General features: G+C 36.1%; 1 protein-coding gene across 6 annotated transcripts in view; it reads left to right on the forward strand.

Annotated features, from left to right (window-relative positions):
* Positions 1-14,450, forward strand: part of KCNIP4 (potassium voltage-gated channel interacting protein 4) — a gene marked incomplete at its 5' end in the record, with an annotated part of 417,536 nt that overhangs the window by 218,859 nt on the left and 184,227 nt on the right. For 2 of the 6 annotated variants that reach the window (XM_082051630.1, XM_082051634.1), the window contains one exon: positions 5,389-5,488. The exons of the other annotated variants lie outside the window; for them this stretch is intronic. In XM_082051630.1, coding sequence (XP_081907756.1) covers positions 5,389-5,488 — 100 coding nt within the window. Of the gene's footprint in view, positions 1-5,388; positions 5,489-14,450 lie in introns of those variants that run through there. 6 annotated transcript variants of the gene reach the window in all.

Raw genomic sequence — 14,450 nt, forward strand, 5'->3', positions numbered from 1 at the left:
AATGTCAACATCCACATGCTATGTATCATGGAAACTTTGTAGCACAGGGAGAACAAACATAGTGATATTTCAGAATATTAAGATGCTGTATTAGTGCCAGCAACATTTATTATGAATAAATTTTAACATGAATTAGTAAAGCTGACATTATTTTTGGAGTGGGTTAACAGCTCAGTATTCTCTAAAATTCAACAGTGACTAAGTGTGGCAGTAGTATGTTAGGACTGGCCTTGAAGATGATAGCAAATATTTTTGTATATGATGAAGTGAATTCATTAGAAATGTAAAGGGAGGGCTGAGATAGTTGGAGTGGTAAGCCAGAATGATGATCTTTGCAGCAGTGTCCCAAGGGCATAAAAAGAGGAGCCAGACAGTGCTTGACAAGGACAGAAAAGAGAAGGTCACAATAGTTAAGAAGCAAAGCCAGGGAAGTCTAAAATAAAATTTTAGTTGTCGGACAGAGAAAAAACATTGAATCTCAGAGCTGTTTGAAAGCATAAAGGGAGAAATAAATAAGTGGTGGATACCCAGGTTAAAGGGCTGCAGGACTGACATAGCTAAGAAAGTTTCAGTGAAACTACTTGTGTCCCAAGCGTTAGCTCATGCACTTACACTTTGGCAGAATAACACAGTCCCTTGAGCAATTCTGGCTGAATGGACCTGTGGGTCATGTTGTACTAAGTTGTACTAATGGGCCTGATGAGGCATAGTCAGATAAGCTGCTGGAGACCTGGTACCACCTGTGTCATCCTACAGTTGTGTGAGGCATTGAACATGAACTATTTGAGGCCATGTGTCATTCAGAGCAAATTAAAGCAAAATATCGTAGTACACCATCCCTTGACACACTGTGACTATCTCAAAATTTGAAAAGAAGCTTGCTTCATTAGTTCTTCGTTGCTTCTTCATGCATAGGAATTTTACCAAAGATAGTTAATAACTCTCTTGAAATTCTTTGTGACAGGATTTTCTCTTTTGTTTGGAAAATGATTGATATGTTCCCTCAAGTGCAAATGCTTCAAAAATCATTAAGGAGAAAAATAATTGCTAATAAATAGGTAGCACAAACAAATGAGTTGAGCTTCATCTGTGGAATTACAACAGCCAAGTATTTTTCAGCTTCTGTTTCGACAGAGAGTTTTAAAACATAGTTGTCTGACATTTTTAAAACATTGAACATTTGTAAGTTTGGTTTTTCTAGTGTTTTTTGTTTGTGTCTCTTTCTTTTTAATGAAGTTTAAGGACCTCCAGTAAAGATGGAGTTATTTATCTGAATGGTGTTTTTCCATGTTATAAGAAAATCTCTGTCTTCTAGTGACATATAGTTTAAGGTCACAGTTAATACGACATCTGCATCCAGAAATATACACTACCAGATTCAGGAAGTCATATTTTCACTGTATGGAAGGGGGTAAACTTGAAATATAATTCCATTTTAAGGGCTTCAGAATACCTACATACTATTCAGAAGACTATTTAGAATAACTGACACACTGACAGATTTTGTGCTGTTCTGACATTTATAGCAACCCAAAACTTCTGAAGAGTGCTGTTATGATATTATCCAGATTTTGAGGTATACTTTTACTGGGACTACATCTCAGCTGGCTGATGAGGATGTTTTATATCAGAGTATTTGAAAAGTGTGCCTATGAATATTGTAGTATGTAACTTTTTTAAATTTTAATCGGTCCTGTAAAAGCACAGGATTTATGCACTTCCATCTAAATATATGCCAAGTGTGAAGAGCCAGAACTACTTCTTCATGACTATATCTTGCCCCTCTTCCATGACCAGAGACAGTTTGGGTGAGATACAACCTCCATGCTAGCCCATAAAATTATTGCTGCCTGCTGCGATGCTTAATCTGAGAAAGTTCCTATGGCAGTAAAGCCACATTGGCTCAGTGCCTAGAGGAAAGTTGCAAGGTGTGGGCATCATAAGATTTAACTTTTTGAATGGCTGAAGGCATCATAGTGTTTTGTATATTTTATTTAGATTCATTAAATATTTACTAATAAAGAGAGTTAAATTAAAACTAAAAGACAAAAGTTTGTATCCTTGTGCTAGCTTTGTACAGAGATTTGATGAGCTAGAAGATTTACTAGGTTTTATACTTTAAAAAAGTAATAATACTTTTATGTTTTATTTTATTCTCTTAATTTCTTATGATAGTACATTTAAGAGATAGAAAAAGGGAGACTAAAGTGTAACAGCAGTTAGCTGCAGAGATAATAAAGTATTCGCACTTATGCTATATTATGATTTTCTGGCCCATTTTCTCCTTTAGAAAGAAAGATTGTTTTATCCCCTTTTAATATTAAAAATATAAATTTATTTTAAATAGCTACACAGAATAAATATTTTAATGATTTTATTGAATGTTTGAATATTTCTTCAAAGCTGTTCTTATTAAAGATAGGAGAAAAGTATTATTTATCTTTGTAATAAATTGCAGGGACATCACTTCTATAAGCAATCATTACATTGCTCTAGCTGTACAGCATGATTTTTACCCTCTTCATATGCATGCTTAAAAATATTACTTAGGTTGTTCTCAGTCAAAATCAAGAAATTGTAGCTTCTATTGCAGGTTCTGTTCTCAGACTTTATGTGTGGTATGGGACTCCCACTGGTGCTGGTCCATTTCAGCTTTCTCTGTGTCAGCGTTCTCTTTTGTGCCCAGCTCTGCCTGTTAGCTCTACCCCCATGCCAATGACAGCCTCCCCCAAAATCTGGTAGTGCAGCCATGCATGTGTGCATCCCAGTTTGCTTTAGTCAAAGTCATTAAGGTCAGCTTGCAGCACTAATCTGAACTTTTTAAAGAAATCCAACTGCGTTTGACTTAAACAAGCCAGGCTCCCATGAACTATTTCATTAAGTGGTAAGGAATATCAGCAAAGAAGAATCATCCTCATGGAAGCCATGATGAAAACCTGAGAGTGGCTTAATGACATCCAGATGAATATAAGCACATGAGAAAGGAAATGTAAGAAAGAAATCTAACTATTGCACAGACTCCATCAGTACACCCACTCATCACTTTTCAGTCTAATTTGATTTGGTCTTTTTTTAACATTAACATTTAATGATAAATAGCATAAAGCAATAGCAGTGAGATTAATGGTATCAACAATCTTAGTCATAGTAATACAAATGGAGTGTTTTAGAGCTCCACCACAGAATGAAAAGTGACCATTCAGATACTTCCATAGCTTGAAATTCAATTTAATATATTTACTCTCTGCTGTGCCTTGGAAGAAGAGTCAGAATGAGCCATAGGTGCAGTAGACCTACACCTCTGGGAAAAACTGTTTACTTTGCCCATTTTTGAGGAGGCGGATGTCAGACAGCAAATCTCCATGTGCATACTTGTTTAGTCACTGCCAGCCATGGGGATCTAGGTTGGCGGGGTCAATGGCAGCCACCTTCTCTGCAGCACCACCACCATAAACTCTACTTTCCACTTTTCTGCTCTTGGCCCTGACTAAGTGTGACTGTCACAACAGTAGTAAATATTGGGTCTTTTGAAAAAGTGTTTGCATTTTAACGTTTTCAGCAGACCAATATTAATTGAAAGCTATTAATGAAAATTAAAATGTCAGTTCAGGTGGCAATGTCGCATGTATCCAAACACAACTTGTATCAACCTTTTGGGTACAAGCATACAGATTACAGAAGTTATATTGCTGCTGCTGCTGCTAAATTAGCTCATTTTAGTCCCACAGTGAAGGAGAGCTGGACCTACTGTCCTTAAAGCCATTGATAAAATTACTTAGAGGTGAAAGATTTTTAGCCTTGTTTGGAACAAAGATTAAATGAAAGAAGAATGTAAGGAGAAAGTTTTCAGCAAACAAAGACAGATACCCAAGGGAGCACAGCCTGCAGAAATCAAACTAATACAGTATTTAGAATGAAGTGTTGAACCTTAGGTTTTCTGACAGAAAAAGTTTAAGCAGCTTCAGGGAGTCCAATCCCAAGCAATAAAGCACAGAATAGTAACATGTGAACATTATGCTGTGTGGATTTATCTATCCACTGTAGAAAAAAAGGTACCCATATTATATCTGTTAGCCTCCTTGGTCCCACTTCATTCCGCTGTTTTCAGTAATGAAAACATCCAGCATAATGCAAGTATATCTGGGGACTTGGAAGTTGCTGCCAGTTTTCACATGACACAATGATTTTCTTTGAATCTTATCCAAGGAAAGAAAGAAAGAAAACTGAGCCCTTGACAGTAATTGATTCCAACTGTGTGGAGGACAGTAGTCTACCAGACAGAATTAAATTTGTTGCAATTGTTCCCTTGCTCATTTTTGCTGCAATAGAAGTGCTGTTTTTCTAATGTAAATTCCTTCTTAGATGCTAAATTATTAAGGGATTTAAAAGTAAATCCTTAACTAGGAATAGCGTTGTGCACTGTGTGTGGTGATGTCAGTACTGCCAACTGTTGGAGGGAGACCAGTGGCTGTTACTGCTGTAAGATACCAGTTCAGTCCTGGGGTTATTATTAATGTATTTCACCACTAATATTTTCCATGGAAGATACTTCAGCAAATATTACTGAAGTGAGAAACCATCAGAAATAATGACCTCGCTTTTCCTTCTGCTCAATCTGTTCTTTTCAATTTTTGTTTTCTAAATAAGCACACATAATAAGCCTTAAAGTATTTGACACAGCTTTTTGTTTAATTAAAAAAAAAATTCTTAAGGTACTGCTATATATGAAATGTTATGTACTACTTGCCACAGGCAACAGTCTGTGTCTGAGTACTGAGGCAGTTGTTTACCTGGAAAAACTAACTGAGAAGTTGGCAAGTCACACCCTGTCACACCCTCACCTCCAGCGCAGTTCGAGAAAGGGGTGAGCCTCGCTCCGGCTGTGAACGCACCTTCCTCATGGCAGCGATTTCATCCAAACCCTCCTCCAGCCACTCGCTAGCCTCTCCCCCTGTGTCGCTGTCAGGCCTGTGCGGTCCCTCCGTGCCCAATGCGCGTCCCGGTCCCCGCGTTTCCCCGGCAACGGGCTCCCGCACCGACGCTGCCTCCCGCCGCGCGGCCCGGGGAGCGGCGGCGGCGGCTGCTGCCCCGATGCGCCGCGCCCGGCACCGCGCTTTGTCCCGGCGGACCCCGGGGGGCCCAGGGGCGCTCGGCCGGCCCCCGCCTCCTGCCTGGCTGTGCCGGAGCCGGGAGATCCCGGCAGGCCGGGGCTGATCCGCCTGCCGCTCCCGGCCTCTGCTTGGGGAGGCAGGATGTGTTCCCTGCCGCTCCCCTCCCGCTCGCCCCCTCACAGGAGCCTTCTGCGCCTAGTTTAATGGCTTTGCAAAGAAAGCCGGGCAGAAGAGCACTTTTCTCGGTGGTGGTGGTCAGACCATGACCTAACTCACCATGAACTTGGAAGGGCTTGAAATGATAGCAGTTTTGATCATGATTGTGCTTTTTGTTAAAGTGTTGGAACAGTTTGGGCTGATTGAAGCAGGTTTAGAAGGTAAGGGTGTGCTTTTCAGTGGCTTGCCATTTTTCTGTTCTGGTTTGTTTTCTTGCGGCAGGGCAAGGGGCAGCTGTAAACTGGATGTAAGACGCTACCTGAGATACTTTGGGAACAATGTGCACATCAGTGGCCGTGTGTTGTTGATGTTAAAGTTGCAGTGATTTTCTTTTGCAGGAGGAATCCTGAATACTGCGAGTATAAACTTAGATGTTAAACAGGGATAAATGCCTTAAAATCTGACTCTCTTTTCCTGTTTTACATCTGCAAATTTAAAGTAGTAGGGGTCAAAGCAGATTTCAGGATGTTGACATGCAAATACAGATATATTGCCTTAAAATTGTCTGTAATCTATTCAAAATTGTTTTGTAATTTATTCGTGTTAACATCATCTGTACTGGGATTGTTATAATACCAAGATATATATTCTACAGTATTTTAAAACCTGTTGAATATTTGATTTACTGTTAATATTTCAATATGTACTTGAGGAAGAAGAACTAAAATACTCATATTCAAAATAAACAACTTTAACATTCACTCAGGGCAATGAAGTGCAAGTTTCATTGCTTGATGTTTTGTTTATCCTAGATCACCTCCTTTCTTTCTAGCAATGTTGTTTGTGTTTAAAACAGCACAAATGAAAAATAAGAAGCTTACTTTATTCTAAATGTATATTTTATTGGTAAAAACTAGTGGAATACTGTTTATTTTTACCTTGTTTCTAAAAGTGCTGTTATTCTTACTATATGAGGAGTTCATCTAAAAAAACACTGATTGCAGTATGGTTGATAATGTGATGATATTCATTGCATCCCAGGGTTTTATTAGGTTCCAGACTGAAATGGTCGGTTTCTCAAATATTGAAGAAATATTGTGTTCTCAAATCTTCATGTAAGCTAACATTTGAGTCCAGTGTACATACTTATGCCTAGGAAAAGGGGAACTTTGTTGACTGAGAGATTGTGGTTTCATGTGTTAACGAGTGAGAATATAAGCAAAATTTGCTCCTATGAAAAGGTCTAAAGTAATCCTGTTTAAGTAACCCTTTCAAGAAACACAGTCTTCTCTTCAGGTGATTTTAAACAAGGAAAATTACTCGCCTGTTTCTCTGTGTTGCTGGTTTGTGTTAACTTGCTTGTATTGATTACAGAATCTGAAAACCCTGCAGAGAGTCACAAAAATGTGTTACCAAGCACATTTTTATAAACAATTTATATATTCATTAAGTGCATTATATTGAATTTAAATGACAAGACAGAGATTACCTTCAAATGTGTGAGATGGTTTTGGTTTTGATTTGTGTTTAGCTATAAATAGAAATGTAAATCAACTTCAGAAATGTTATGATAAAAGTTATCTCCAGCATTAGAGACTGCAGATATTTGGAAACAAAAGCCATATTTACTTTTTAGGTTGGTCGACAGGTTTGTGTGTGCTCTGTGGAATCTGATTGCCACATCCGGTTGGGTGCCCTGTCAAAACTTAGCACTTGATTGTTGTCTGTTCTTGTGTTTATGGCTGCGGAAGCTGATAATGGAAAGACAATTAGAAATATAGTGAAGCTGCCTGTAAGTGATAGTAAGACTTCTGTAAGAAAGAAGTTTCTCACGCAGCTGCCTGTTTTGTCTGCCTTACTGGTCAAAACACTGGCAGTCTGCATGTTCATGGATGCTTAAAATTTCTTCTTACCTGGTGCAGGGCAGGTTTCCAGCATGCCAGCAGAATGTGAAACCACTGCTGTTCAACTCCTGTGGCATGTTACATGAGAATAGAGTAATAGATATAAACAATTATGTATAAAAATGAGGCTTAGCTAAGTTGCACAGAGTTATGAATTTGTTTTCTCATTGTTCAGGAACAGTGTAGGTTTGTTCCCCATTTGTTTCTTAAACTTGAGAATTAAAGATCTGGATTGACTACAATAGAAAAAAAAAAAGGTACACTTTTACTAGGGAAGTGAAAAATTTGTCATGATTTTCCTAAGTATCAAGACTATTCGCTTCCACCCATGAATGAAAAGTACATGCATCATAAAATTGTGCAAATGTTAGAGATGTTTTTAAGTAGAATGTTTAGAGAAAATGAATTTTACAATTTTACAAATGAATTTTACACCAGAAATTGGTGAGGAAGTTGGTTGCATTTTTCTGAAAATGATGTTTGTTCTGAGGACACTTGAGGTTGTCTGGTTTTGATAGATGACATCCCTTCTTTGTCTTTACATTTTCTCAAAGGTTAATATGTCCCAATGAAATCTCTTTGCATGTTTCATACAAATGAATAGTTTACATCCTATAAAACACATCCTACACCTATGTGGAGATCATCTGTAGAGTCAGTAATAATCTGGAACACGTTGCACCCAACTCAGGGTGCAAATCTGAACTCCCTAAATCATACTGAAGCTTTGGTAGAGATCTAGGTTTCAGAATTAATCCCTATAATGATAACAAAAGCTTTAAGCTAACTTATCTTGCTTCCTACACTGTGTTGTCATGATTCTGAGTTTTGTGAACCACTTCCACATTGATTTGTAAGAATCAAGTGTAATTTATATAAACCAACAGCAAAATCTCATTTTCCTATTTTCAGTTTCATAATAACTACCAGAAGTATAAGTAATAGTCTACTTTCTTCAGATGCTTCAATAAAAATTTTGTCTATAATAATAATAGTATGCAATTATTTCCATTATTTAGGAAAATATTAAAATATTTTCAGAATAAAAAATATATATGCTTGCTTTTACTTATCTTCTGATGTACTGCACTCAAATATCAGTATGCTTTCTGTGGTTTTGCCCAGTTGCCTTCAACTGCTGAGTGATCCTGTTGTTGTTGTAGAAGTATTTTCAAAGAGATGTTTTTAATATTGTATGACAGCTCTTAAAGCGATAAGCAGCAGAATAGATTCATACACTTTTGTAAGTTATGGGTTGCAGAGGCTTTCTCTCTAGGTTAAATATTATTTTATGATGTATTCCTCTCACTTAGATCACAATATGCTTTCTGTGGTTTTGCCTAGTTGTCTTTATCTGCTGAGTGAATTCTGTTGCTGTTGTGGGAGAATTATTTTCAAATAGATGGTTTTAATACTGTATGACAGCTCCTAAAGTGATAAGTAGCAGAACAGATCTATTCACTCTCATGGGTTGTGGATTGCACAAGACTTTGTCTTTGGGTTGAGTATTTAACTCTTCATAAATTAGGTTATGTCCTCCTTAATAAACTTTACTGATTTTTTTAAATTGTAATGTATTAGTTGTAAAGAGTAATGTATAGATAACTCATTAGTATATACCTAGATTAAAATTTAATATTTCATATTTCATCTTGTTAGGTGAGTTTTTCCAGAAGTCATTCACAATTAAAATGAGATACAAGAACTAAGCAAGTTGAATATATAGTGTTTAACATCTTAAAATTATGCAGTGTTCAGCCTATCAGTTTATATAATTGCAATATCCTTCTAGTACTTTTCTGAAAAGATTGTGATCTTCATATGTAAGGATCGTATGAACTTGATCAAGATGTGGAAGTGGTTTTGTGTGTGAATATCTTCCTCGTATGTCAGTTATTTTGGGTAAATTGTTGGAGACGGAGTGGTTGAAGCTTCTTGAGATCAGCCTTTTCCTAAGGTAGAATGCTTTTGTCCTAATGTATCTTGGGAAACATGGGCTGATTTTCAAAAGCTAAATCACTTATTAATGATATAAACAGCAAAATGAAATACTCTTCATCAGTGTAAGCATTGAAACCTACACTATTATGGATAAGGTTCAGAGAAGAAATGTGAAGGGTATGAGTGATAAAAAATATATACATAGGGCTAGCCCACTGTATTTGTTAGGAAATACTCTTACAGCAGTTTGTACCTCTAACAAGAAAAAAAAAGGCATAGGAGTAATCATATACATTACTGTAACACGTGGATTCTGTGTTTCTATATTACTGATATCTGTCTAATCTCTTTGTTCAGGAGCCTCCTGAGTGGCAGTAATAGAACTTTACAGCTAAAATTGTAATAATTGAGTCAAATTGCTGAAACACTTGATTCCTTTAAAACGTCAAAGCAGCTTCTAATTCCATTTTAGTAATTCTGGCTATTGACATCTTCTCATTCATAAGCTGGAAAACAGAGCAAAACCACAGACACAGAGAGAGTTGTTTGTGATATTTACAACTGTTTTTGACAAGGACAGGATATTACTGGAAATGCAGTGCAAGTTACTTGTGGTTGCACTGAAATTAGCAGCCACTGAAGCTGTTTTGTCATCCAGGCTATGATCTGCTGGGAATTTCAAAATTTCCGCAGTGATGTCCTTCTTCACAGTGTTGTTCATAGATGGAAATGGAGGAATATTCATTTCAGGTGATTCATAATGACTAGCACTTTTTACTAGATATATCTTGTAATAAACATGGGGGCTTTTCTGCCATTTTTGTTTTCTTAAGATGTCAAAGAAGAGTTATGTGCAGAATTATGAAGTATGGAAGCAATCATGAACCAAGTTGTGAAATGATTAGCCAGAGCTGACAGTGTGCAAAAGAAAAATAGGTGATAGAAATTTTAATATCAGCAATTTCAGGCATTCCTTAGAAGTAATTTGTTCAATTAAGTCTTCATATATAACAAGATAAATTGAATTAAAACAGCTGTTGAAACCACTACTCAGACTTGGGCGAGTGAGCACCAGATAGAAATCTTTAACACATGACTCTGGTGAAATTTTCCTTGATTAAATATTTCTGCTTAAACAGCAGTAGCAGGTCATTTATAGACAGTGATGTGTGTTGTAGCTGATTTGGAGTTATGCACACATGTGCACCTGACCAGACCAGCCCTGCATGGCTGGTCAGCAAACCAGTACTGGTCAGGATGAATAAGAGGAAAGCTCTTCCCCTTCTGATTTTTTTCATAGTAGAAGCCTCAAGTTCCATATACGGTTTTATGAAATGGAAATAGTCAGATAAGAAAAGAAACTTGCTAGCCAAGGGAATTTGTAGTAGGTATCTTCAGCCCTTAGTTGCCTGCTTTAAGCAGTCTGACAACAGAACCACAGAATCACAGAATGTTGCCTTCAGATCATCTTCTGAAGGTTGGTCCATTGTTACTGAAACTCCATCTAGTGTTCCCAGGTTGTTGTCTGCTGAAGAGCTTCTTTTCTCAAGACTAATCATCACTTCTGATGATATGCTTGTCTAGTGCTTTACATCCAAGGTAGGTAAACGCTGTAACTGCAAAAGAAGAGATGTCAAAGGAATAAATGGATAAATAGCACTACACTCTGAGTTATCAATACAATACAATACTTCTTGGGAACTTACTAGTTTATAATTAACCTTTTTTTTTAAAAAAAAAAAGAAAAAAGAAAAGAAAACAAAAGAAAAAAAACCCCAGAAAATTATCAGAGAACACTCAGCTTTCCTCTGTGGTGAATAGTTGTGATGCAGGCATGAACACAAAGGACTCATTACTGTTGCAGTTTGGTTATTAGTTATCTCGTATAGAATGGGACTTTGAATTAAGTGGAAATTGTCCCATCTACTGTAAAAAGGAAGAATAGTAGAACCTTATTTCTCAGTTTTACTCTTTTGTAATTTTAGATGATAACCTAGAGAATTTTATTAGAATAATCTGTTTATGAGAAATAGATGAGATACTGGTCTGGTTTAACTCCCTCAAGGAGACAGTTTCTGATATTTACTCCCCCTACTTCCTACTGGCTACTCTGATTTATATTTTCAAATATCTGTTTTATATATTTACCTTGAATAAGTAAATGCTACATTCCCGCTGTCAAAGGGCCACCATAAACAAAGCAAAATTATGTACCACACAGTAGTACCACACAGTATTTTCCTATCACTGTAAATGCCTTTACTTTTGCATATTTTCCAGGAGGCTGAATTTCCTTTTAATGAAAATCTATAAATGCCTTCTAGTTATATTTATTGACTCCCTCTTTTTTTTTTTTTTTTTTTTACTTTTTAAACTATGTTAGTTAGCAGTATTTGTGGGTGGTATAAGTCAAAACATGCACAATTTCCACCAAGTTTTGAGAACATTTATTAATTTAATTAATGTAATTAATTTAATTATCAAAACCCAATAAAACTTGAATTGATGTTATGGATTTTTTTTTAAGCAAGATATTTAGACCTAATTAGTTTCATGGTTTACTGAGTAGAAGAGTAAACATTTTCTAAGAACACAGTTTTGTCAATGATTAGGGGAAAGATGTCATAATGAACTTGGTAGGCAGATGAAAATAATACGAGTAGTGAAATCAGATATACCCATTCTGTTTAGAAATATATTAGTGCTAGTAATACTTCCTGCAGTTTTGTTCTGTAGGATTCAAAATGCTTTACAATAGTAAATAGAATTATCTCCTGATGTATGCAAATATATCAAGAAAATGAAGCCAGAGATTAGTAAATTTCATAAGTTGATACATGAAGTAAGAAGGAGTTGTCAGATCATGTGCTTTAAAGTCCTATATCCCACAGGGCAATAACTTTCATCCATTGGCTTTTTTGATGAACCCCGTAGCATGTTTTGACTAAACTGTGAAATGCGTTTGATGAGAGACTAAGTGAGCACAAGTGTTTATTTTGGTTTGGGATCTGTCTGTCAAGGCCAGTGATATTCTCAAATTGTGAGAGCTACAGGCTTTCTGAACTTAGGTGGGGAGAATTCAAAACTTTAATATGTTCTGAAGATGAAAAAGGAAGGAGAAGTAATGACTTCATTTCACATTTTTTTTCCTTTTTGTTATTTTTTAAAAACAGTGTCTAATACTACTTCTAGTGGGATTTTTTTTTTCCCTTATCTTCACCTACTGAATCGTGTTATTTGTTTCTGTGTATCACTCCCAGACTTACCCTCCCTTTTAAGCAGGCAGTGTATGTTTTCCGGCCATTAGCTCTATGTTAGTCATTTGGTATATGTCTCAGAAATCAGGAAGATAATGTTCAATTGCTATATTATCTCTGTGATGCTGTCCTTGTTAATATGCTTTCTTTTGTTCCTAATGCATTTTAGAAATAACCAACCCAAATATAAACTCTAAAAGTTTATTCAGTAATGGATTTTCTCCTTTGTCTTTAGTTACCTATGTTAGATTTCTATGCATCATTATTCCTTCAGACGGTTATTTCCTTTTTCCCATGTGTTCACTATTATTCTCACATTTATTACTAACGTAGCTACCATACTACAGAAGGAAAACAAGTTTTTAACCAAAGCTGTTCTATTTATTGCAGTACAGAAACATTTTGGCCATTTAATGCACCTTCCTATAGATTTCCTAATTTTTATTATGTTATTCTGTCTGATTTTACCATCAGTCACCTTCACTCAAAATATTCTTCAGCTTCAGAAAGTGAGGCTTTTTGACACACTAAGGATGTATGGATTTAGATGTATTAGATACACGTGCTTTGAATTCAGACTGCATTCATTCTGCTCACATACAATGCAAAGAGATGCTTGGCTTTGGCCCTTAGGCTCTTACGTTAAATTCAACTCCAGTTTTGACCTCACGTTTTTCTAGTTAAAGGATATTTAAAATACAACTTACATAATATTTAGCTCAATGTCTCTTTTTTTAGAAAATAGTAACTCCAAATTTTAGGAACTTAATTTCATGTGTTTTCAGGCTGGTGTCTCTCTAACATCAGAGATTACCTGTGTCATTGTGTTCGGTAGTTTATAGGATCCCTGTGAAAACCCTTAGTGGTTTTGGTATGTTCTTGCATTATCATGATTATGAGCTTTGCATTATGATTAATTCAGTCTGTTAGTTGCTTTGGCTAATCTCTGACCAATATGCTATCTTCTGCATTCCACTGTAGGACTCCAGGATACAATTCAGGTAAACCCATGTGGATTAACATCACAATAAACACATTAAAGTGGCTTATTTCCACTTATTTTACCTTCTCATTCTCTTGCTTATGGAGTAAGAAAGTTCAGTTGAATTTTCCTGCCTTTTTTCAGTTATCTGATTAGGTCAGTTAAATTTGCTAAGTTATTTTATTTCTTTGTGTTCTTACATGAAAGGTGAAAGATTAAGTGGCATCACTGAAAGTGTGCTAGACAACCTTACTATTTTGTATTATAGTTTCTATCTTCACATTACCCCGTGTCCCCTTTCTGAATATTCTGCCCAAACTTCTTCATATATGATTACAATTTATTGTATATCTTCTTAAGATTACAAAGATCTTGTGGTTTAGCTGTTTTTTAATAGGAGAGTTCTTCCTTTAGTTATCTGACCTATTTCTCTGGTAGCTGTCAATGAATTGCTCAGCACCTGGTAGAAAATTCAGTCCAGCCAGACCGAATGCTGCCTAAATCTAATGAGGCAGACGATTTAATCTGATTAAACAAATCTCACTTTTTGATTTCTGCAGTTATTTTCCCCCCTGGTATCTCTAGAAGTAATTTCTAGTTGTCGTTGTCCAATCTTTATTTCTGATAACCATTATTGTTACTTTCAGATAACACTACAGAAGCATTAATATATACGCTTCTCTAGGCACATTTTCCTTTTTGGATCAATAGTCCCAAAATTACTCTTCTGACAGATAAAACTTGAATCACCCAAAGCAGGCCACAGCAGCTGTCTTCTCATTGTTGATGATGTGAGATAATGAAGGAAAAAGACATTAAATCAGGTGAATATCAATTTATTAATCAGTTATTTATTTCCCAGTAGTTATATGAAAGTCATTGTAGGAAATATTGTGTACTTTTACATAGAAGTAGTATGATCGTAAGTTTGACACTTATTATTAATAACAAATTCTAATACCAAAAGCTCCAACAAAATAAACTTGTACACCTGAAGCAGAAAAGAGAAAGGCTTATTAGAGAAGTGAATTGTTCAGGACATTGAGGAAGATATCTTCACTGCATGACAATGCAGAACACTCAACAAGTGTTATAGGTT

Source organism: Streptopelia decaocto, assembly GCF_964273445.1.
Source record: "Streptopelia decaocto genome assembly, chromosome: 4".
Classification (NCBI taxonomy): Eukaryota; Metazoa; Chordata; class Aves; order Columbiformes; family Columbidae; genus Streptopelia; species Streptopelia decaocto.